This window comes from Hypomesus nipponensis, chromosome 28, assembly GCF_054491055.1.
Source record: "Hypomesus nipponensis isolate SF chromosome 28, ASM5449105v1, whole genome shotgun sequence".
NCBI classification, from domain to species: domain Eukaryota; kingdom Metazoa; phylum Chordata; class Actinopteri; order Osmeriformes; family Osmeridae; genus Hypomesus; species Hypomesus nipponensis.
The window spans coordinates 2,211,577-2,237,592 of record NC_140388.1 but is presented as its reverse complement, the minus strand read 5'-3'; the positions used below and the strand labels follow the sequence as shown (position 1 = coordinate 2,237,592).

The 26,016-nt window shown below is 42.8% G+C and overlaps 1 protein-coding gene across 1 annotated transcript; it reads right to left on the bottom strand.

The window, feature by feature from the left end:
* Positions 1 to 3,520: 3,520 nt before the first annotated feature.
* Positions 3,521 to 5,783, bottom strand: adra2b (adrenoceptor alpha 2B). Its single transcript, XM_084694814.1, is given in 4 exon segments — positions 3,521 to 4,447; positions 4,450 to 4,536; positions 4,539 to 4,710; positions 4,713 to 5,783. Coding segments are annotated over 4 exon segments (1,581 nt in total). The 5' UTR covers positions 5,619 to 5,783; the 3' UTR covers positions 3,521 to 4,031.
* Positions 5,784 to 26,016: the final 20,233 nt, after the last annotated feature.

Genomic DNA, 26,016 nt, shown 5'->3' with positions numbered 1-26,016 from the left:
GCGCTGCCCGATTGCCCTGCCAGAACTAGCTGCGCTTATTTCTTCGCAATAGCCAAGATCCTTTATTTCACACGGATGAGTTCTTGTTTGAGCGATATCGATTCAGCCGAAAAGGACTCATTTATTTGCAAGACTTTCTTGGGCCGTACATTGCAAATGTCACACGCCGCAGCAAGCTTTATGCTTTATGAGCTTATGCTGCTGTATGTGAATATGTAAAGCTATGTTTTAAGAAATGTCTTGTCTGTTGTGCCTGTGCTTTTTATGTTTCTCTGTGGGAGAGTGGGAAACGTCATATCTATTCCTTTTTATGTCTTGACGTGAAGAAATTGACAATAAAGCTTTACTGTGCTTCAGACTCTCTGCATAGCCTTGAGGTTTATTACGTCAGGTACATTTTTATAGCCTACAGAAAACATTGGCAAAGCCGCAGCATGCGTTGCTGTAAGAAAAGTGTAGGCTATTGGCGTTTAACCAGCTGATTAATCAATTCATCATATTCCCTGGCCATGTCCCAGTCAATAAAAACAAAGATTGATTTACACATAGACCTACATGCATATAGCCTACACAATAATAGTACATGATATAAGCGCTTTAAGTAGGCCTACATATATCCTCATAAGTGTCTATGAATTTGTATCAATTAGATACTCTTTGGCCTTAATTTTATACTAGGCCTACTTATTCTGAAAGAGTTGATATCATTATTTTCACTGCCAAGATCTCATTCAATGATTAATTTCCATTAAGCCTACTGCCAGCAGGCACATTTAAAGAAATGTGATCTGATTGATTGGGGTAATAAGGCACTTAAGATGAGCCTATAGCCTACATTTTACCAACATACGCATTTAGCTTATCTGCAATTTTTTGCCAAGCTGCCTGTCTTGCCCTGGCAGCAGTAGCGGTGTTTGACTTAGCCATGATAATATGCTTCTTGTCTTCGTAGAGACTCATTATAATAGTTTGCTCGGATGGCGAGAATATCACCGCTCTCTCTTTCGTCTTTTCCGCCATCATACTGTTAGAAAATCGCGGTTTTGGTGATCGACCTTTCCTGCCTTTTGAAGTAGGACATGCTCGTGCACTTGCCCTGATAAGTTTAGCCTGATTGAAATTAACCACATGATTTGGATGCGGATCAGCCGTCGACAAACCGATATTTGCGGTTCTCAGTTAGCTCACTAATGTTAATGAACTAAAGGGACAATTGATTAACTTAGCTTCAACCCTTACGACGAACGGGGCCCTGGTCTTGTGTGTTCTGTCTATCTGTAATTTTGCACTATTGCACTCACTGTACTCCACCTAGGTTAGAATAGGTTATAGGGTTGCAATAGGTTTTATGTGTATTTTGAGTTAGTAAAGTGTATTATTTATTGTTATCTGTATATTTAGGAATTGTTTGTATTTAGGGTTAGTATACTGTAGTATTTATTATTATCTGTATATTTAGGAAGTTTTACTTATTTAAGCTTAGCATAGATGTAAATTATGTTCTGTGTACATTCCAGGTGCTTGCATTGTCTTGTCTTAAGAATTTACAGTTCTGTGTACCTGACAATAAAACACTTGAACTTGAATTTTGTTTGGTCAACATATTCATGTACTTGTACATACTCTATTGTTACAATATCTCTGACAAAATCAAGCAGGTTATATCATTAGAAAATAATAGTTAGTGTAAAAGTGTTTTATATTTTGCACAACAGTGTGTAACTGGTTCAAACATAGTCCAAATTTATGAACCAGGTGTGTTGCATACAGTGACAGAAATGTCTTTGTATACATGATTGTATAGTTTTTAATGAGTGTATGATTTTGCAAAAGATTAGAGGTTTTCTGCTACTTGTGTGTCTAGTTGTGTGAATCGTGTGTTGTGTTTTGACAAAGTGAGCCCTGTTTTCAAAATTGTGCTTAAGCAATTGGAAAAAAATGTAATAATAATAATGGATTTTATTTATAACACACTTTACATTTGAAAGAAATCTCAAAGAGCTAACTGCAAAGGAATTAGGATTTTGTTTAGAGAAGCGGCAAACAAGCCACGCCAGCGTCCTCTCAAGCGTCCTCCTTACGTCCTCTCACATCTTCACACACTCTCACCTTCTCACACAGACAACTTCACACACTCTCTTGCACACTCCCACAAACACAGGTCAGCCGTTTTTGATCCCATAGAGTACTTAAAATGGCCTGTTGCAGAACATTCCACACTCTCTCTCACACACTCTATTACACACTGTCACACACACTCTTACTGCATCCCTTGGTCTATGTCTGTAGTCTGTGCTTTCCCCACAGCCCCATCATACTAGACCACTTTCTAAGGTGGTAGTTCAGACAGCTGAGACACACACACACACAAACCCACTGCTGTGCTGTAGACCTTGGTGAATCCTCCCCTTTAACCACACATACAATAAAACACATTCCTGTGTTCCTAAAGAGACAGTCATTAGTCAGACAGTCAAAAACAGTCATGTCAGACATTAGAAACAGGACGTCCTGCTGTTTCAAATTTGCTCACTCAGTACAGTTTCTGATTTGAACAGACTCAGTCACACCAGACTCAGTCAACTAGAACCAATCAAGTCCACCACAACCAATCCAACTTGAACCCATCATTGAAGCCCATCATAACCAGAACCAAACTCATTTCAGGTCCACCAGAGATATCCACAATTGGGTGCTCTATGACCATCAGAACCCAGCTCAGTCCAGGTCCACCAGAACTAGAACCTGATTCAGTCCAGGTCCCCCTAGCTCATGGGTCTGGGAATCAGGTCCTATGGCTTGCTATTGGCTGTGTACAGTGTTCATTATAAAGCCCCAAACCATGGAAACAGAGGAATTAATTCATTTTTAAATAAATGTCAGATTCCTTTTCACATCTGTACTGAAGCATGTAGAGCACAGGCAATGTTGCAGCAAGGCGTCAGTTTTGTGCTGACAGCCCATCGTACTGGCTGGTTCATCCTGACTCCCAGTGTACAGCTGATCTGCATTTCTTGTGTATGTGCCCCCACAGTGCTTTTGGCTGAAAAATCTCTTTGAAATACAATCGTTGATAATCCAGATCAGGTTACTTTAAAGTACAGTGTACTTTCCTGCTGTGCTGAAAATCAAAAGTTGAGAGAGTGGAGAAAGGAAGGGTCTTGTCAGTGTTGAGATAAGCCCACTGTCCATGCCTAGCTGAGGGTGCTGCTGAAGGTAGCCCCTCCCCCCAAACTGTTGTCTATGCTTTTGCATGTTCGTAGTTCTGTTTCTCCTCCTCCACTCCTCCTCCATTCCCTCTCATGTGGATCAAACAGTGAGCAACACAAGTTGAGCCTGTTGGGGTGGACCTAGCCAGGATGGGGCTGGCCAGGATGAAGTAGTGCTTGCCAGGGGGCTAGGGCTAGCAGGGGTCGAGTGGGGCAAGCCAGGGTGGAGTAGGGCTGGCCAGGCTGACAGTGGGCTGAGCAGGAAGTCAGACCCTAACAAGAATCAGTCAGGTGCCTTCCTTGTGGTCTGCTGTGCTGCCTTGAGCTATCAGATATCTGGATGTGCTTGTGATAACAGGACAGATCTCTCACTGTCTCTCCCTCCATTTCTCTCTCTACCTCCTTCTCTTTTTCTCTCTCCCTCTGCCACTAAGAACAATATGTTATTCTACCTCTGTTCCTCTCAGCTTCTGGGAGGTGTCTGGTTTCTTAGTCTGTTTGCCTAAAACTCTTCACATGACACGTCAACATTTTATTGGCACAGCGTTGTTCTAAAAAGTGTCTTTATGGCTGGCTTCTACCACAGTGCTGAATGTAACAGGGATGAGACCTAGGAATGCACTATTCAAGAAGTATGAATGTTCTGGATTCCATAATCAAACCAAAAGAACATAGTCCACAAAGAATACTTTACTTTTCAGTTCACTTCACTTTTCTCAGTTTATACGGCTGGAAAAATATGTTTAGATCTCATTTAAGGCCCTCTCCTGAAACAGAGGGGAGTACTGGGGTAGGGAGGGGGCTGCTTATGGAGCATCCACTCTAGAGGAAGGTCCCCTTGCAGTTCTGACAAATAATTTTCTTGAAGGCCTTCCGGAAGTCCTTGTTGAATATGGTGTAGATGACAGGGTTGAGACAAGAGTTGCAGTAGCCAATCCAGAAGAAGAACTTGAAAAGGGGCTCTGGGAGAGCGCAAGCTTGAGGACACACCGCCTGCAGTGAGTAGGAGAAGAAGAAGGGGAACCAGCACACCACAAACACGCCAATCACCACCGCCAGCACAAACGTGAACCTCTTCTCCCGGTTCACCATGGCCTTACGCCGGGAAGCACTTGGGGTGGTTTCGGGCTTGGACCTTCGCCCCACCACCAGCCTGGGCCCTTTGGAGGTTGTGATCATGTCCCTATAGCGCTGCAAGGTGGCGGGGGAGTGGATGCCCCCCCCATGAGTGACCCCACCCCACTGGCCCCTCGACCCCCTCTCTGCCCAGGCTCCGGGTCACTCTCTGAACTGGAGGTGTCGATGTTATTGTCAGCCTTCTTGCCCCTCGACTCTTGCCCTTCTTACCCCCCCTCTCTTTGGGTCTGGTAGGTGTGGAGAGAGGGGGTGTGATGGAGGGAGAAGGGGTGAGGGGGGAGGAAGGAGGGGATATGGTGGTGGGCGTGGGACCTAAAGAAGGAGAAGGTGGGTGGAGGAGATTGTTGTGGGTAGGGGGGGGGGAGAAGGGGAAGAAGGGGATTCTCTCTCCAGTTTAATGGAATAGGGAGAAATGGTGACTGCCAGAGTGGGAGGTCTGGTATTGGAGGTTTTCTGCTGTGTCGATGGTGTGCTGTCTCCCGCCTTCCCCCCGTTGGCATGCACCTGGCAGAGAGTCTGGCTGGGTGTGGCAAGGCCATCCTTACGGGGCTCGCCTGGTGGGCAGCGCGTCCTCTGCTTGGCGATCTGGTAGATCCTCATGTACACCAGGATCATGATGAGGCAGGGCGCGAAGAATGAGCCGATAGTGGAGTACAGGATGTACCAGCGCTCGTCGTTCAGCTGGCACTGGGGTCCTTTCTCGCTGCCCTCAGCCCCTCCCTCACTCTTGTTGAGAGACAGGAGAGGAGGGAAGGAGATGATGGACGAGATCAGCCACACCACCACAATGGCCGCCTTGATGCGCATGGGCGTGCGCTGACGGCCATAGGTGACACGGGAGATGGACAGGTAGCGGTCCAGAGAGATGGCACACAGGTGGACGATGGAAGAGGTGCAGAAGAGAACGTCTAGTGCCAGGTAGATCTCACACCACAGAGACTTGAAGTACCAATAGCCCAGCAGCTCATTGGCCAGAGAGAATGGGATGATGAGGGTGGCTACGAGGATGTCCGCCGCAGCAAGAGACACTAGGAACAGGTTCTGTGGCCCTCGGAGAGACCGGCTGGTCAGCACCGCCATGATGACCAGGATATTGCCCACTATTGTGAAGATGACCATGAGAGTGATAGCTGTGGCAAAGGCCGCTGTGGCCTCGTGGGAGTAAGGTGTCAGCTTGAGGCTCTGGTTGCAAGGCAGAGACCCGCCTGCGTGAGTGCTGCTGTTCCATCCGTCCAGTCTGATGGAACAACTGCCGTCCACAGGCAACGACATAACTGCTCTCCCCTTCAGTTGGCTTTCAGAAGAAAGAAGGAACTCACAATTAAGTCAGTTTGGTTGCCTTCTTTAAATATTATAGAAAACAATTCCCCCAAAAATCCTTGCCGGTCATCATTTTAAAACGTTTCATTGAAAAGATTAGTTGTTAATAAAATACAGTTCGGTCCATTCTTGACCATCTAATTCTATTATCTCAGTTAACCATCTCTCTTTTTGGATGTTCCTGCTCACTAGACACCAAAAACTCTAATCTAATGTAAGATTAATACATGGCCACACAGGCGAGATTGTGGGAAACTAACGAGCAGTCTGCCCATGTTAGGTGGGAAAATGTGTGCGCCATCTGTGCGTCCTGGGCCGGGAATGCGCCTTACTTTTATATTTCCGAAAGAGCTCCTGGTGCACAACACCTCTCTTTTCATTTACTTATAAATAGATAGCCTATTTAAAGTGATTTGTTTACATAATGGTCTTGCTATCTTGCTCCCAAAAGTTCCATCTGTGAAGACCAATGAACATATAGCCACTGTACTTCACCAACGCAATAGTTGGCTAAAAGTTCAGAGATTTATAAAATGTTCTTATCTTGTCCTTGGAGAAGTTGCATGAGCCGTCCAACGATGTGTGCTTCAAATGTATACGTCTTTGTTTGTTTGTTGTTTTTAACTGCTGCAAACGTTGCTCTCTGAAGTCAGGAGGCAGGACACAGAACTACTGCCACAGGCAGCTCTTTTATAGGCTACTTGAGCGAATACCAGGATCCTCGGTTAGTCCAGTTGACGGTTTTACAGATGTAAGAGTCGGAGGAGTCTGAGTTGAGTTCTTCATGTGTAGTCATGTTGGAGCTCGAGGACCCTCGATCAGTCTTTCCAACTCTCATGAAATTCTTTGATAAGCGCTACGTTAAAGTAGTATCTCTTAAAAGTTCAATGCATAACCACCGCACACGTTGTGCATGTTGGTGGGACCCGTTGCACCGCACGCATCTCCAAGAGTGAGCCGGACTGCGAGCATCAGCCTAATAACCTAAGCGCTTTTCCTCTCCTCTTCTCCTTTGCGCCTAGTGATGTCAGTGTGGGCGTCATGGGATCCTGGACATCTCTCTCTAGCTCGCTCTATCTCTCTCTCTCTTTCTGTCCTGTCTGTGTTGTCGTTTCATCTCTCTTTAATGGGAAGCTTGCCGTATGTTTCATGGTAAGTATATACCTTGTTCTTGTCAATAAACTCGATAATATAGAGGACAGGGATTGAAACACGTTTATCCTGGAGAGTAGAGAACGGAAAGGAGGAGAGGGGGCGAAGAGAGGAAAGAAAGATATGGGCAGAGGAGGTATAAGAGGGGAGGATGAGGGGAAAGGAGAGGGGGAGGATAGGATAGGAGATGAGAAGTCCAGTGAGGAGAAGGGATTGTCATCTTCCTCATCTTTAACCGTTGTGTGTGTTATTTAACTTTCCGCATCTATAATTTCACTGTCAGAAAACCTCTTACTCTCCCACCATTTAGAATAATCTATCTATCCATTCACTCACGACTTTAAATCATGTTGGGGTAACAGTAAATCATGTTGGGTAACAGTAAATCATGTTGGACGAGGGTTTGATCATGTTTATTTAGGGTTAGATCATGTTTGGCTATAGTTCGATCATGTTGAGTTAGGGTTAGATGGTGTTCAATTAGGGTTTGGATTGAATCCTGTTGGGTTAGGGTTAATCCATGTTGGATTAGTGTTAAAATAGGATCATGTTGGTTATATCATGTTGGTTTAAGGTTAGGAATTAGTAATGTTGGGTTAGAGTTCAATTATTTGTTGTTACGGCTAGATCATGTCAGGCTAAAGTTAGATTATGTACCACATTTAGATTCCATATGATCTGCTGCTGTAATGACAAATTCTGCCCCCTTGTGGAAAGCAAATTTTATTCATCACATTTTTATAGAAATGGGTTTTGTTGAGGGGTAGGACATTTGACTGCAGATCGAAAGGTTGCAGGTTCAAATACTCGATGATGTTCCTTTGAATGAAAATATGCTAAATGAATACAATATGTTATACATTTTAATTCCAGAATGAGAAAGTAATTGTGTGTCAGCGTGTGGTTGTGTGCATGTGTATGGTTGTGTAGTGTGTGAGAGGTGCTGGTATTTTGTTCCTGAAATAGGTCAAGGTCAATTATCTGTCATTTACAGATTATAAAAGTACAGATTGTAATCAAATGATTTGTCAGACATTTAAATATATTAGCACAACAAATATTTGGAGAAGATATGCTTAATTGAATGTTGGTAAGCTTGAAATCAACTAGCAGCCCTTAAAAGATTTAGATTTCACACTTCTAACAGGCAGGAATAAATGGAAACAATGGCTGATTAAAGTGCTTTTCAGCTCCTGAATAGCATTTTCAATGCATTTGCATTGTTTTGTATTTAACTAATGGCCGAATGGTTCCTCATTACTCTGACATGTTTCTATCAGTGGTTTTTACATGGTAAAGGTGTTTTGGTATAGATTTTGTGTGTTCCTAGTCAGTAATATCATCAGAATCAGAATCGTGTTTAATCATCAAGTAAGTGGTCCCAAACAAGGAATTTACTTTGGTGGGCAGGTACATACAGCGAAAAAATCTTTTCTCCAAATGCTTACACACAAATTCCTTACTTTTCACACAATTTCTAAAACCTGACACTCCTACACCAGAACCAAACCTCAAATCTGCAAAACCATACGCACATTTTTGGCCTTTAATATTTAAATTTCAATAAACATTTTTTGCAAAACACAACACACAATTCTCCACGTAACACACACAATTCTAACAGGAAGCATCTTGATATGCTTTTTCAAACACAACCAAAATCAAAATGCCACACTAATTCATCAGTGCCTCACACTAACCTCCTTAGCAGGTACACTCCATCACCCAGACTTTCCAAAATTAGAATAGGTAAGAAATCTACTTTCACTTGAAATTTGCAGCACTACATATCAATACAGTACTCAATGAGTACAGTAGTACAGTATTGACTGTGGACTGTTCTGTAGTACTGTAAAAATAAAATATGTTTCAAGTATTTGGGAAATGTATTCCTACCTTGTATTCCTACACAGTATTTACAGTATTTTACTATTTGTTTGGTGGAACTGGAAGATTAGCAACACAAGGTGGTCTGGAACGTCTTCTGTCTCCTGAACAGGAAACTGAAATCATGAACATGGTCCTAGAAAATAACGCCATAACATTACGGCAAATACAAAGAAAAATAATGATGGTTTTTCTCAATTGCTAAAACATTAAACCCCATTCTCTGAAACAAACGTTTACTGAACTAACCCAATTTGTCAAATCAGACACTCTTTTAGCAAAACTCATTCAAATTCTCATTCACTTAACACATTTTGCACTGTGATGCATTTGTGCTGCAAAATGGTAAACACAGGGGGCAAACAGTAAACACAACTACAACACAGTTGATATCTGTAAAACACAATGACTCAAAATTGTTCACACTTGTTTCTAATGGTGGTTTGGGAAAATGTCAGCTTTCACCGTGGTGTCTATATACAAGAATAGTTCAACATTAACCAGCATTTTTTACTGTTACAGTTTTTCACGATTGCTAAAACACATTTCTTGAAACAGTCAATCAATTTCTCAAAACTGTAAACACAAAACCAAATATTCAAACTCAATTTCCCAAATCTCTGACTCTTCTGGCAAAATCAAACACTCGCTCCTAAACCATGTAACCTGTGTTAAAAATCAAATTATGCTTTCATATCATAAACACAACCAATCAATATATAAACACTATGGATCAATCATTAGACACAACACAAAAAAATGGAGAACACAGAATCCAGGCCATGTAGTTATTTGTAAAGACAAATTTGTTCATGTATAAACAGTAAATACATTTACGTAGCAATAAAGAAAATGCATTTAGGATTTGTGAAACACTAAATTCTGGTGTTTCAACACCCGTTGACACTTTCCTGACGTATGACTATGTTTAGGCTGTGTTCTGCACCTCTCTTTTGCCAACCATCTCTGGAGGAGGGGATCCCTCACTGAATTGCTCCTCCCAAGGTTTCTTGCATTTTTTTCTCCTCTAGTGAGTTGTTCTGAGACTTTTCCTTGATGGTTGAGGTTGGTTGAGGGGCAGTTCTATCGGTGTATGTGAAGCCCTCTGTGACATTGCTTGTAAAAAGGGCTATACAAATACTGTACCTTTGGTTTGATTTGAAAATATTACAGTAACAATCACAACTTAGTACTGTCAACAAAGAACAATAAAAAACCCTCTGGTGTGCTGGATCCAGCCATGAAAACACTCCACACCTATGTCACCACAGGCCAATTCCATTGACTGTAGGATATTTACCCTGGTATATGGGTTTCAGTCATACAACTTCCACCGCCACAGAGAAAAACTCTTCATTTGGGTTGAGAAAAGGGCTGTATGATGGAAATCAACCATTTACAGTAAAAAATGCTGGTTGATGTTGAACTATTCTTGTATTTGGACACCACGGTGAAAACTGACATTGTCCCAAACCAGCAATAGAAACAAGTGTGAACAATTTTGAGTCATTGTGTTTTACAGGTGACAACTGTGTTGTAGTTGTGTTTACTGTTTGCCACTTGTGTTTACCATTTTGCAGCACAAATGCATCACAGTGCAAAATGTGTTTAGTGAATGAGAATGTGTTTAGAGTTTTGCCAAAAGAGTGTCTGATTTGACAAATTGGATTAGTTCACTGAACATTTGATTCAGATAATGGGGTTTCGTGTTTTAGCAATTGTGAAAAACTAATGTTTACCTTCCACCATACAGCCTTTTTCTCTGTGTGGCGGTGAAAGGTTTTCGTTGTTCTTTGTTGACAGTACTACTGTAAGTTGTGATGGTTACTGTAATATTTTCAAACCAAATCAAATGCACAATATTTGTATAACCCTTTTTACAATAAATGTCATAGAGGGCTTCACATACGCTGATAGAACTGCCACCCAGCCAACCTCATCCCTCAAGGGAGGTAGGGGAAAACTCTTAGAAAAACTAACTAGAGGAGAAAAAGTTGAAGAACCCTTGGGAGGAGCATTTGAGTGAGGGATCCCCTCCTCCAGAGACGGTTGGCAAAACAGAGGTGCAGAACACAGGCTAAACATATTCATTCATCAGGAAAGTGTGTTGAAACACCAAAATCCAGTGATCTGTTTATGATCTGACAGCCTAGTTTGATTTTGAGCACAGGTTACATGGTTTAGGGGCGAGTGTTTGATTTTGACAGAAGAGTCAGAGGTTTTGGAAATTGAGTTTGAATATTTGGTTTTGTGTTTACAGTTTTGAGAAATTGGTTGATTGTTTCAAGAAATGTGTTTTAGCAATCGTGAAACTAATGTAACTATAAATACTTCTGTTGTTTTGTATGTAGACCACTGTATGTGCAACTTTGTGTGTATTTTACAACACACTTGTGTATGTACTGTCTGTAGTAAGTGTAACACTGAACAAAAAAAGGCCTAAGTCATTATGATGAATGAACAAGTGTTTTCCATTCATCATAGTGTTTTACATTGAGCACATCAGTGTTCAACTCGTTCTTATGCATGTCTATTCATATGATGGTTTGTGTGTGTCATTTGAAAACAAAATACAATTTAGAGAAAGAAAAAAAAATGTGCATGTTGTTTCATTTTGCAGGAGAATTTAGGGGTTTTGCCCTCTGTGTATGTGTTTTTTGATTTGTGTGTAGAGTTTTAAGTGTATGAGACATGCTTTCAGAAAATGTGTGTAACCAATCAAGATCGATTCCTGGCCGAGCCAAATGACGTTGTGTCCTTGGGCAAGGCACTTCATCCCACTTGCCTCGGGGGAATGTCCCTGTACTTACTGTAAGTCGCTCTGGATAAGAGCGTCTGCTAAATGACTAAATGTAAATGTAAAAGCAGGTGTAAACCAGGATGCGCATATGTCTACTGTTGAAATGGCAGCAGTATCCCGAGCAAGACGAAGACATAGGCAAAGGATTTTTGCCACAAGGATCAAACTTTTTGAGTTGAGTGAACACAAAATCAAAATTGAGGGTCTTTCAATCGCATAACCATATGGTATATAAAGAGGACCTCTTTGGGCTGATCTTGTGTGGAAAGAACAATATAGAGCAACACGAAGAAAGTAAGAATACAGTAATGCCTGCACGAGGGAGACAAGTACCAGGACAAGGGAGAGGAGTGGAACATGGGAGAGGGAGAGAAGTTAGAATTTGTGGTGGCACTCAGAGAAGGGCTAGAGCTAAGGTAATACTCTAAATGGCAGCTATATTGCATATTTCTTGCAGTAATGTCCTGTTGCAAATGAATACTTTACTGCAGCAATTATGTTTCTGTCTTCTTTTTTCAATACAGTAACCATACATTCTATTATGCTACTCTGAGATTGGTCATTCTTTTTTGTTCTGAATTTCTGCAGCAAAAGAAACAAAATGCATGCATTGACAAAACCCAACAAAACTAAAATGTAGAGAGGCTTCAAAAGAAACTGCATTGCAAACACAATCTATAATGTATATACTTTGAGACCTGCACAGTAATGTGTTGTGCCCCTGTAAAGGAGAATTATAGAAAGCAGACAACGGACACGATGTTGCTTTGTCAAGTCCAATGTTGCAATGGACGAACGCAAGCTACACGCTGTCTATCCTACAGGCAAAACGAGGCATTAGCAATCAGAAACAGATACAAAACAGAAAACAAGTGAAAACCTGAGGAAATTAGAAAGATTGCAAAAATGCTATTTCAAATGCTTCAAATGTTACAGGCAAACCACTTTCAGTTTCTTTTTGAACACACAATTTCCATCCAACATATTTACATGTCGCTCCCATTTATTCTAGCCAAAATCCAAAGCAATCGACCACCAAACTCAAATCCCAACATCAACCCCAACGTTTATCACCATTACACACTCCCCCTCATTACAGATGTCGTCCCCGACATCCCAACTATCAGGCAGGTAATGGGCAAAGCAGTTCAAAAGCGGACATATCATCACATTACAACTGCAACAGTGCAGACACAAACACTCAACTCATACAAGAGTCCAGGAGGCTGTGCAGCGTGCATGTCAGTACTCATACTGTCCATCAATGAGTGTATCATGAATGTACGTGTGTTTTCACACTCAACATGTCCAACAGTCCATTCATGTGGGTGTATAATGGGCGTGAATACTTATGTTCGTCAACAGTCCAGTTGTGAGTGTCATAAATGTGATTGTGTGAAGTGTGTGTGTGTATGCAAGTGATGATCACAGTCAGTATCCTGGAACAACAACAGGCTGGTAGTCAAAGTGCTGTGCCCGAGTCATCCATGCACTCGTCGCTAGCATGGCTCCATAGGGCGCTGGGGGGCACCAGTGCATGGCGTCACTGGAAAATACAGTGCTACAACAACCAGGATTTCTCAGCTGGTCATATGTGAAGACTCTTGGAGGTTGTCTCTCTTGTACAGGTCGATGGTATCGTTCTTCTCTACTGTTGTTTCCACTCTGAACAGGTGACGGCGCTACTGGCGTACTCTCCAAAATAATTTCCTCTTGAGCAATCATCTCCTGTTGTTCCAAGGTGTCCCCCTCAGTCTGTGTTTCTTCCCTATCCTGCTCCTGCTGGGGAATGTCCTTTTGCTGAGGGTGAACATCTTGTGCGAGTTTTGTGACACCCCTGTCAGCATCCTCCCTGCCTGTGCTCACATGCGGCTGCATCCCAGGGAGAGGCTGATCTCTGAGCTGATAGTATCCATAACCATCATCCTCATCATCATCATCATCATCATCATCGCTATCAACTTCTGCTTCAGGGTTTGGTTGCTCCCTGCCCTTGTAAGTCCGAGCTGTGGTCTGTCTCTGTGCTTTAGCTGGTTTCAGTTGAATTTCGAGAGGCAGGTGGTCACATGGCAACAGAAGGTTCCGGTGCAGGATCCTGCGTCCTCTTGCCTTGCCTTGCTCTGGTATCACCTCATATATGGGCATGTCTTTTCCCACCTGACGGAGGACTTTATGAATGCAATCTTCCCAGTGGTTTCTGAGCTCCCCTGTTCCCCCTCTGGGTGTCATATTCCTGACGAGAACACGATCACCCGCATGCAATACTGAACTCCTAACTTTGCTGTCATGATTTCTCTTGCTCCTCTCACCACATTTATTTGCATTGGCCGTTGTGATCTCGTATGCCTCTTGCATCTGCTCTTTCCACTTTCTCATGTACTCCTTATGATCAGCAGTTCCCGTCTCAGGGGTCAATCCAAACAGCAAGTCCACAGGTAATCTTGGTGACCTCCCAAAGAGGAGGTAGAAGGGTGAGAAACCTGTGACTTCACACCGAGTGCTGTTATAAGCATAAATGAAATTGGGCAACAACTCTCGCCAATCCGACTTCTGCCGCCCAGTAAGCGTTCTCAGCATTTGTAGTATTGTTCGATTTAGGCGCTCTGTCTGACCGTTGCCTTGAGGATGTTACGGCGTCGTTCTTGAGCCCATCACCCCACAGTTCTTTTTCAACTGTGCAAACAACTGGTTCTCAAATTCCCCTCCCTGGTCATGATGAATCCTCAGGGGGAACCCAAACTTCAGCGCATAATCATTAAATATATTATCCGCAACAGTTTTGGCCGATTTTGATGTGGTGGGATAGGCTTGGGCAAAACGTGTATAATGATCTACTATCACCAAGATGTATTCATATCCACCTTTACACTTGTCGAGATGCAAGAAGTCTATGGATATTAACTCAAATGGCTGAGTGGTGACAATTGATGTAAGTGGAGTTTTGGTTTCTCGACAGGGCTTTTTCTGCTTAAGGCAGTTACAGCTTTGAGTGACATAATGCATTATCTCCCTTTGCATGTGTGGCCAGAAGAAGCGATCCCGAACCAGTGATGTTGTGCGTTCCACTCCTTGGTGTCCCATTTTGTCGTGGAGCTGCTTTAATACTGTTGATTTGTATATTTCAGGTAGAACAAGTTGTGTCCTAGGTACAGTCTTTCAGTGAAGTACTCCATCCTCATCAAAGCTAAGCTTATCCCAGTCACGGAGGAGACACTTACTCCGTGCCCCAAATGATTTAAGCTGCTGTCCCACAGGCTTCTCATTTGACTGTTTGCAGGCGATAATTGGGCCAATATCCTGATCATTTCTCTGAGCTTGACAGATAGCTGTTCTCGAAAGGGGTATAGGCAGATCTCCATCTGTTCCCACACACTCCGTAGCCAACACAGACCACACTGTGTGTGAAACATTCAATTCTGCAGCTTGTACCGTGGTTTGCACTGAAGGGGAGGACATTTCCTCTGAGCATAATCCAATCATCGTTCCTATATCACAGGGCATTCTCGAAAGACCGTCAGCATCACCATTCTCCCTACCTGGACGATATTTGATTGTCAGGTCAAAGTCTGCTAACTCGGCAACCCACCTATGTCCTGTAGCATTGAGCTTAGCCGTCGATAACACAAGTGAGTGGGTTGTTGTCCGTATATATAGTGCAAGATGAGCTGATTAGGTAATCTCTGAAGCGCTCAGCAACTGACCACTTCAAAGCCAGAAATTCAAGTTTTCCTGAATGAAGATGGTAGTTTTTTTCTGCTTTGGTCAGTGTGCGAGATGCGTAGGCTATTACACGAAGCTTACCCTCCTGCTCCTGATACAATACTGCACCTAAGCCTTGCTGTGAAGCGTCTGTGTGTAAAATGAATGATTTGTTGAAGTCTGGAAATCCAAGTATCGGTGGCTCAATCAATCTCTCCAGTATGTTTTGATGTTTGTCGGTCCATGTGATCGGCCTGTGTGAAGGTGTTCCTTTAGACTTTCCTTTCAATTTCCTTGTCATTGAGCTGCGATCCCTCTGCTTGTCCGCTCCAGGGTCCAACTCCAACAGGGCATAAAGAGGGCCGGCGATCCGGGAAAAGTCCTTGATGTACTGTCGGTAGTAGCTCAGGAGCCCCATAACTGTCCTCAATTCTCCCACAGTCCGTGGCATCTTCTCCTTTAAAGCCCTCACAGCCGTAGTATCAGCAGGGTCCATTTTACTGCCCTCAGCCGATACGATGCGCCCCAAGTAGCGGACTTCACGCTTAAATACTCCACACTTACTTGGTTTCAATTTCATCCCGTGCCGTCGTAGCCGCTGTAGCACCGTCCTCACATGCTCAACGTGATCCTCGAAGGTACTACTGAAGACCAGGGTGTCATCCAAGTATGGAATACAGATTTAATCTCTTAGCCCCTCGAAACATTCTTCCATGCAGTGCTGAAAGGCAGCTGGAGCGTTCATCAGGCCAAAGGGGATTCTGATCCATTCATAGAGACCCCATGGTGTCACAAAAGCGGTTATGGGTCTACTCTCCTTTGCCATGAAACCCTGATGGTAGGCCTTCCCTTGATCCAGAAGAGAGAACCACGAATTTCCTCCAAGGCCATCCATTATCTCTAGCACTCTGGGTATAGGCTGGCGATCAGGGAGAGTCCTTTTGTTTACTTCGCGGAAATCAATACAAAGCTGCATACTCCCATCTTTTTTCTGTACACACACGACTGGTGATGCGTATGGTGAGTGAGACTCCTCCACCCAACCTTGAACGATAAGGTCACTCAAGTAATCCTTCATTTCCTGATAAAGAGGCCTAGGCACGGAGAGATACGATTTGGCTACAGGCTCTGTGTCTTTCAGGGAGATACGGAGTTGCAGGTTTTCTATGCAGCCAATATCGTCATCTGTTCTTGAAAAGGAGGTACACTCCTCTCTTAACATCTTGGAAACAATCTCCCGTTTTGACTCGTTGAGGTGGTTCAGATCCACAGGTGGATCCCAAACCTTACCAGTAGCTTTATCTTTTTCAATTCTGATGTGAATTGTTGTAGCTGGTGATAAAGGGCGGGGCTCCTCCAGTGTGGTGGCCGGGTAGATTGCCTGAACCTGCTGGACAGTCCCGATTACACTTCTCCCTGCTAGTACTATCTCATGAGCTGTAGGATTCTGCACACTAACAGTAATGGAGGGTTTTTTGCTACCCTTACTTACTCTTACGAGCATGTTACACAGTTCAAGTCCCTCAGTCCAGCTGGGGTTCACCTCAGGCTCGAAGATAAGTGTTTTATCTTCATTTGGGAAGTCCATATTTACATGACACTCAACCCTGACAGACATGTGTTTGGGTATGATGATCCTCTCCCCTTTTGTCTTGAAGACATACTCATCCACTTGGTTGGTACTGACTTGCTCTACAACAGCAGTTACTTGCTCTACAAAAGCCCTTGCTTGGCCTGGGAAGGCTGCCCTTACTGTCCTACTCAGCTGTCCTTGGTCAGTATCGTTGAATTGTTTCAGTTCACTGTCTATGATGATCTTAATTACATTAGACCCAATGATTGGTTGAATAAGCTGGCCGCCCTTCATTACAAGTATGGGGACAATAACTTCTGTATTGGATGCAGCCCCTGAACCCAATCTGAAAGTTGCCTCAACCCAACCTATATATGGCATGCTTTCCCCATTTGCTGCCTTTATGTCAAAATCTGGGGTAATGTCTAGAATTTCTAAAATGTCTCTTAGTCTTGCGTCTGGGAGGTGCGCTTCTTTCCACAGCTCATCAATTATGGTGACTTGGGAGCCTGAGTCCCACAAAGCCTGAACCCTTTGTTCTTGGATGAAGCAGTCAACAATGTGCTTTTCCCCTATCAACGGCACCCTGTTAGACATTCTTCCTCTTTTAGGGGTGGTATTCGTGATCATACATGAGGAAGGTTCACACTTGATTTTGTGTTCAGCCCAGTTATCAACTTGACATGACCTCGAACAGTAAAGTACTTTCTTACAAGATGCACATTGCTTCAAGATTGCTTCTTCCCCCTTTAGTCCACAATATGTACATTGATGGGACCTCGCTTCTTTTTCAGTCACTCCCTGTCCCGTGCGAGTGACCTTTCCCCATTTAAATGCTCACTTCCAAACTGTCTCTGTTCCCTTGCTCGACAGCCCGCCCAGAAATGCTCACTGCTGCCACACCTGTAACAGTGTGTGCAATAATCTCCAGCCCCGCTCTGTTGACAGCCAAAACATTTTCTCCTTTGTCCACAATTTGCTTGGGAAAAGCTGCGTTGTGGGGCAAACCTTTGCTGATACTGCACAGTTCCTCCTTGGTATCTGGGGTCTGGAGTGAACCAGTATCCCTGTGATGGATCCTGCATCTGCTGACCCGAGAATTGTGGTCCCAATGTACCATCAGCCACTCCTGCTGATGGTGGCTGTCTTGCCATGAGTTTTGGCTGTTGCATGGACTCCCTAATTTGAGACACTTCAACTTTAAGATTTTTCAACAGAGCCATCTCCGCTTTAATTTCCTCAAGCTGGGAAAGAACAACTGGGGAAACTTTAGGACTATGTTGAGTTGGCAGTTTTTCCTTCTTTTCAGCAGGAGCATCGCTCGACTGGACTGAGTGTGTGGTCACCGGCTTATGTTGTCCCGACAATTTTTTCTTGTTCTGCCTTTCTGTCTCATAGGCACATGCTGTATTCATCCGCTCGAGCAACAGTTCATCAGAAACGTCCGTTTGCTCCAAAGAAGGCTGAAGATACTGCCTGATGTTGTCATTCCGCAGGCCAGTTAAAACAGTGTGAAGAAACATTTTCTGCACTAATCCAGGGTCATATTGGAGACCCGACTCAGATTCCTGTGAAGCGAACAAGATCTTTTGTCTCAGGTCAAAAGTGCGAATAAGGAAGTTCTGTGGTGTTTCTTTAATGCCCTGCACCTCTGAAGTCAGCTGCTTATAAAGTTCGGTTGCACTTTTCTCTTGATAGTGACGAGTATTCGCCTCAATGTGGGTAAGGTCAAGTTGGCTTTGCCCTCTAAATAACTTCGAAGCTGCATGCCAGGGGATATCGCTCTGATCACTACATCTATAATCTCAAGTTCAGGAAAACCCTTGCTTAAACCATGTTCAATTTGTCGTGCTAGGCTTGAAAAAGTCAGTTTGTCTTTCTGACCAGGCTCACCAATTTGGCCAGCGATTTTAAAGTCCTTGTGCCATGGGTGAGGTGCCGCACTGTAGACTGTGCTCTGCTGTGGCTGCCCTGTGGAAGCTGCACTTTTCATTTCTCTATTCTGTTTTTGTGTGTTTTCCAACCGAAGCTTCAATGCTTCAATTTCTTCCACTAATTTTTCCTCTTTATTCTGTTTTTCCTGTTGCTCGTCTACCTGTTCTCGTGTGCCAGCTTTGCAAGCTACCTGGAGTTCAGAAATGTTGTCTTGAAGGTGGAGTAATTCAGACATTCCCTCATCCTCAAGCTCTTCTTACTCTCCTCTCTGGATGTGGTTTGAAATCAGTGTGATGAGAGCCGTTCGGCCCTTGTAAGTTACATGTTCAAACTTAGCTCCAGCAATGATAAGATAGTCACATAGCTCAACCAAATCTTCTCTGGGCAGCAGACACAATTCTCTTATTACTTCGAGCTGTAGTTTTTCTAACTCTGTCGACTCTATATTTTACTATTTGGGTGGTAGTAGGAGCGCTCCTAATATTTAGAAATACCTCAGATCACATGCAATCTGCCCCCAAAACAGTCAAACTCCACTGCCTCTGATCCACCTGCTCCTGATCTGGTCTGAGTTGTTTAATAGAGATGTGTGACGGCTGGGGACATCTCTGGTAGATGCTGGACCATGCTGCACACAATCTCAGCGGAGCCTCCAAATGTTGTGCCCCTGTAAAGGAGAATTATAGAAAGCAGACAACGGACACGATGTTGCTTTGTCAAGTCCAATGTTGCAATGGATTTAAATGCATCTCAAACTTTTGGCATTTCAACTTGAAATCTATATATACTAATACTGAAAGCATTATGTAATAAACATACCAACAAGAAATGAGCGATACACATTTCGGAAACGTGACAACTGTAGGCCACCTCCGTTTAACACAGCTTCACGCGACTTAGCTAGCAAGTAGGCTAATATACAACTGAACTTTTCCGGACTGACAAATTAAAATACTTAAACTGTGACACAAACAAACAATACGGTAAATATTAATTTCAGTATAAAACATTCAAGTCAAAACACATCACAACCTCCGTTCATACCTGTAAAGGAGAATTATAGAAAGCAGACAACGGACACGATGTTGCTTTGTCAAGTCCAATGTTGCAATGGACGAACGCAAGCTACACGCTGTCTATCCTACAGGCAAAACGAGGCATTAGCAATCAGAAACAGATACAAAACTGAAAACAAGTGTAAACCTTAGGAAATTAGAAAGATTGCAAAAATGCTATTTCAAATGCATCAAATGTTACAGGCAAACCACTTTAAGTTTCTTTTTGAACACACAATTTCCGTCCAACATATTTACATGTCGCTCCCATTTATTCTAGTCAAAAGCCAAAGCAATCGACCACCAAACTCAAATCCCAACATCAACCCCAACGTTTATCACCATTACACATGCAGTTTCTGTAATTGGATTGTGCTTGCCTTCGTCGAGCACAAACCATTGTTCTCTCTCATATATATTTATTATTATGAGAATGCTGTTAAGCAGTGTTGGGTAGTAGGGTAGGGTACAGTAGTCAGACTACTTTTGTTAGGTAACGATTAATTCAATTAAAAAAGTCTAGGAAAGTTGAGGCAAATTTTTGCTAGGTACCTACGAAAACGTCTTAATCTGCTAGACAGGTGGGTTACCTTCATTCTTTTGGTGCGCAGTCTCACAAGCCCAATTTACCCAGCGTCATGGAGCCCACCAGCTAAATAGTTATTTAAGACTTGCATGTACAGCCCTACGTAATGTTACATTAAAAAAATGTATTGAACTCAAGCTTGTGTACTTGTGTTGCTGTATCGTTCAGTGGTTTTGATTTAGGATTATATTACAGTAAGTAAAATAGTCTGGTTCAGTACATTAGTGAACACCATTTTGCTACCATATACCTAGCTATAACTTAGCTTCATTTTGCTCCTAGATTCAAAGCTAGCCCTTGTAGAGCTAGTTAACTACTAGACTTCTGCCTGAAATTTTTTATTGATTAAAGAGTTTCTTGATTGAAGAACTTCATGCAAATATTGCTTTTCATTATTATAGTGGATTATTACCTTGATCCGTATTGCTGTATAATAAGTAGGGTTGCAAAATTCTGGGAATATTCAAAGTTGGAAACTTTCCACGGGAATTAATGGGAATTTACGTGATTTCACGGGAATATACGGGACATTTTGGGGTAATTTAACTGTATTTACCTTGTCATAAGCAGAAATACATGCAAACATTTACAATACAACTTTTGTGTGGACATACATCCATCCTACTCTCACTGCTGTAAAATGTTAGTCTACTGTATACAAAAAAACGTGGTATTAAAATGAACATGGCTTCAGTTTACCAAGTAATCAATATGCTCGGTCAGTGGTTCTCAACCCTGGTCCTCAAATACCCCCTGTCCTGCACGTTTTAGTTGTTTCCCTGCTCCAACACACAGGATTCAAATGAATGGGTCGTTATCTAGTTATGCAGAAGCCTGTTAACAACCATTCATTTGAATCAGGTGTGTTGGAGCAGGGAAACATCTAAAACGTGCAGGACAGGGGGTACTTCATGACCAGGGTTGAGAACTACTGTGCTAGGTAATGACAAACAGTGTTGGGAAAGTTCACTTTCTACATGAACTAGTTCAGTTCATAATTCACAAATTTTAAAATGAATTAGTTAAATTCACAGTCCATAATTCAACATTTTCAACTAAATTCACAGCTCCAAAAATGATATGTTGCAGCTATAACTGAAATCTCTATCTGTCTGCAATACCGCTCTTGGCCTCTACGCAATTCGGTGCTCTCACACTTGCCAGGCATAGGGCTAAAACGTTCAGAAGCAACACTGATGACTAAGACGTTCAAAAACAACAGAACTTTTTACTTGTAGGCAGTGTCCAAAATCTGCTATCAATTTTGGGGGGTACAATTATAAGACATTTTCTCAAGAGCAATTTCTGAGGGGGGACACCAAAATTACTGCTGTAACACATAGACTACATTGTAATAAGTTAAATGTCTATTATTATTATTATTTAAATTTCCTTATGTTTACAGTGATTTATTGAGGGGGACAAATCCTATTTTTCCCAGGATGCAGGCATTCATGTCCCCCTGTTCCCCCTGGGATTTCCGCCTATGCGTTTAGGTTTATGTTTCTGGCAGACAATGTTCCCAACCAGCTGCATTCAGGGTCCAGGTGAGCTTGGCATGCATAGTCTTGTTCTCAAATACATTGAAGTTATAGTTTTGCAAAAAAAACTTTGGCACATTTTGTTTTTTCTAAATTTCCGAGCCAAAATTCCAGTGGAAGCTTTCCGGAAATTTACTGGAAGCTTTCCGCCCCTTTGCAACCCTAATAATGAGGATTGATCATGTTATATGCGAGTGACACTGAATATTTAGTACAATATGTGCTATTGCTGAGCTCAACCCTTTAAATGCGCCTTCTGGGCATAAGAGTGACCAAGGTGAATTGTCTTAGAAATAAAATACTTTTCTTAATGTAACGCAAAAGTAACTTAACGTCTTACTTTCTACAGCAAGTAACTAAGTAACGTAACTAGTTACTTTACAAGGAATGTAACTAGTAACTGTAATTAGTTACTTTAAAAAGTAACGTTACCCAACACTACTGTTAAGCATTCTCACTATTGTTTTCCTGTTTCTCTTTCTTATTATTCCAACTTCTTAGTTAATAATAATTCGTTTTTTATAGCGCTTTTCTAATACTCAAAGTTGCTTTACATGGATGAAGACAAGCAAAACAAGACAGTAAAACATAAAGACAAAGGATTAAACAAAACAGACAAACAGAATATTATAAAGAAAACTAACATATGTGTTGAAGTGGAGGGGAGGGAGCAGGGGATGTTCAGTTGAAGGCAAGGTTAAAAAGGTGAGTTTTGAGGGATTGTTTAAATAGTGCTATTTGGGAGCCAGACGGATAGGGAGAGGGAGGTCATTCCAGAGGGAGGGTGCGGCAGCAGAGAAAGCCCTGTGACCTCAGGTCCGGTGCTTAGTCCTGATGGTTTTTAGGGCGTTTGCGGGGTGATGTGTTCGTGGCGTTGGGTGGCGGTGAGCAGACGAGCAGCAGAGTTCTGGACATATTGGAGTTTGTTGAGGACAGTGTTTGGAGAGCCATATAAAATGCTGTTGCAGTAGTCCAGTCAGGAGGTTATGAGGGCGTGAATTAGAGTTTGGGTGGTGGCAAAGGACAGGGACAAAGGCAGTTTTGGTGATGTGATTGGCGTGGGGTAAGAAAGAGAGGGTGGGATTTAAAATGATACCAAGGTTACGGACCTCGGTGGAGGGGATGATGGTGGAGCCGTCAATGTTGAGGGAGACAGTCTGGGCTGAACGGGTGAGGTGTTTAGGGCCGATAATGAGTATTTCAGATTTATTGCAGTTTAGTTTGAGAAAATGTTGCATCCATGATTTTATATCAGCAAGGCAGATGGTGAGAGTGGAGTGGGTGACTGAGGTGATGGTCTTAGAAGAGAGGTAGAGTTGGTTTTCATCAGCGTAGCTGTGAATGTCGAGACCGTGGCGACGGATGATTTGTCCAAGGGGAAGGATTTTAATGATAAAGAGAAGGGGACCAAGCACGGAACCTTAGGGAACACCGTGGATGACTGGGGAGGTGGAGGATTTACAGTTGTTTATGGAAATGAATTGATGTCGGTCTGAGAGATAGAAGGTGAACCAGGAGAGGGGAGTGCCAGTTATGCCAAGGGAGTGCTGGAGGACGCGAGAGGAGGATGGAGTGGTTGATGGTGTCAAATGCGGCGCTGAGGTCAAGGAGGATGAGGATGGTGAGGTAGCCAGAGTCAGCAGAGAGGAGTACTGTATGTCGTTTGTGACTTTCAGTAGGGCAGTTTCTGTACTGTGTTTGGAACGGAAGCCAGACTGGAAGGGTTCATAGAGGTTATGAAGGTTGAGGTAGGACTTGAGTTGTAAGCCAACAGCTCTCTCAAGGACTTTGGACAGGAAGGGGAGGTTGGAGATGGGCCGGTAGTTGTTGGGGATGTCGGGGTCAAGACCAGGTTTTCTCAGTGCGGGGGTGACAGCAGTGAGCTTGAGTGGGGGGGGGGTACAAGACCAGAGGACAGTGAAGAGTTGACGATGTTGACGATGAGAGGTGAGAGTGAGGGGAGGCAGGCCTTGACTAAGGAAGAGGGGAGGGCGTCAAGGGCACAGGTGGAGGTCTTCAAGCTGGATAATGTTGAGGAGAGGTCCGTTTCAGTGATTAAACTAAAGGATGAGAGTGTATGGCTTGGGAGTAGGGGAGGGTCATGTTGAGGGCTTGGGGGGGGGGGGGGGTAGTGGGGAGGGAGGAGGCAGCCAGCTGGTTGTGAATTTCAGTGATTTTGTCATTGAAGAAGGATATAAATGAGTTGCATTTGCTGGTGGTGAAGTAGGTTGAGCGAGCAGTATTTTTTATTTTATTTTTTACAATATATGTATTCGTTTTTTTCAGGTAATTAAGTACAAACACACAAATACTAGCAGTAAGTAAGAAATTATACCAAAATGAAATTAAAAGAGAAAGAAAAATAAGACAATTGAAATCAAATAAAATAATGGCATAAAAACAAAACAAAAAACAAACAAAACTAACAGACAGGGCGTACAACTCAAGACAATGAAATGTATTGATGCATCACTAGTACACAAAATACATCGAAGAAGAGGTGAGTGGCCTATTGTGGGTCTCATAGCTGCACAAGATCTCCATCAAATTGAGCAAGATGGTCTAAGAATGGCTGCCTGATCTTGTAGAATAGTTTAAGATTGTTTGTCAAACTGTATTGGATTTTCTCCATATGTAATAGAGAAGTAAGTTCTGATAGCCACGTCTTGAAGAGTGGCACTGTTTCTGACTTCCACAGCATTAGAATCAGTCTCTTTGCAATTCACATTCCGTACATGATGGTGTTCTGTACTGGGATACTTTGAGGCAATAGAGACAGGGAGTAGCCAAACAGTGCCACCTCTGGCGCGGGCTTGAACACAGTTGTACATTTCAGAAAACCACTTAAATATTCCACACCAGAAGACGTACAGCTTTGGACATGTCCAGAAAAGGTGGGTTAAGGATCCGTCAGCAGCTTAACATCAATCACACAAAGGGGAGACAGTAGGATATATTCTATGTAGTTTGGTTTTCGAATAATGGAGTCTATACATAACCTTAAACTGGATTAAGTGATGTCTGGCATTAATAGAACAATATTGGATTCTGCTGAGGCCCTCCTGCCGAACCATGTCATCAATCTGGAGACCCAGTTCCTCCTACCAAGCCTTTTTCAAAGAGTGGGTGGCATTGTTCACTTGTTCAGAGAATACCCTGAAATCAAGCATTTTGAATCCGGCGGGCCATGCCAGAAACTGTAAATCCTATTTGTGTCAGGGAAGGATTCAAATTTAGTCAGGTTTTGGCGGACATAGTTTCTAACCTGAAGGTATCTAAAGAAGTGTGTTTGTGGAAGGGCAAACTTGTCTTTTAGTTGAGTAAATGAGGCAAAATGTTTGTCAATGTACAAATCTTTTAAAACTACGATGCCTTTTTGACTCCAACTATAAAAAGTTGCATCTGAGAGAGCAGGGGGAAATGCATGATTATGACACACTGGAGCATAGATACAGGTACCAGGTAACTTGCAGCACTTCTTAATTTGCTGCCATATTTTCAAACAATTAATAATTATTCGATTTTTCACTTTTGTGTTGGGCAGCCCAGGTGTTGAAAAAAGAAGAGCTGGGAGTGAACTGTCTTTGATGTCTTTCTTTTCAATGGCTACCCATGCAGGGGTGCTTGTTGAAATCTCCAGGTTGTAGCCATCACCCCAGAAGGCAAGAGCTCTAAGATTTGCCACCCAGTAGTAATGCTGAAAGCATGGCAGCCCAAATCCACCTTTCTCTCTGGGTTTTTGTAAATGAGTTTTTGATATTCTATGAGCTTTAAAACCCCAGATAAAAGGCACGATTATTGAGTCTAGTAACTTAAAGAATGACTTTCTGAGGAAAATAGGAAGGTTCTGAAAGAGGAGGAATCTTGCCAGTGAAACCATTTTGATAGCATTTATACGACCTACCATAGAGAGCGGGAGCGTGCGCCACTTGCCAATATCTCCTTTTAGTTTGTCCACCTTTTCATGGAAATTCAGTTCAAATATTAATTTAGGATCCTTTGGAAGGGTAACTCCTAGGTTCTTCAGCTTGTCTGTAACTTTAAATGGGAGGTTATGCAGAAATACTGCTTCATGGTTATACCCAAGAGGCATAAATTCACTTTTTTTGCCAATTAATTGTG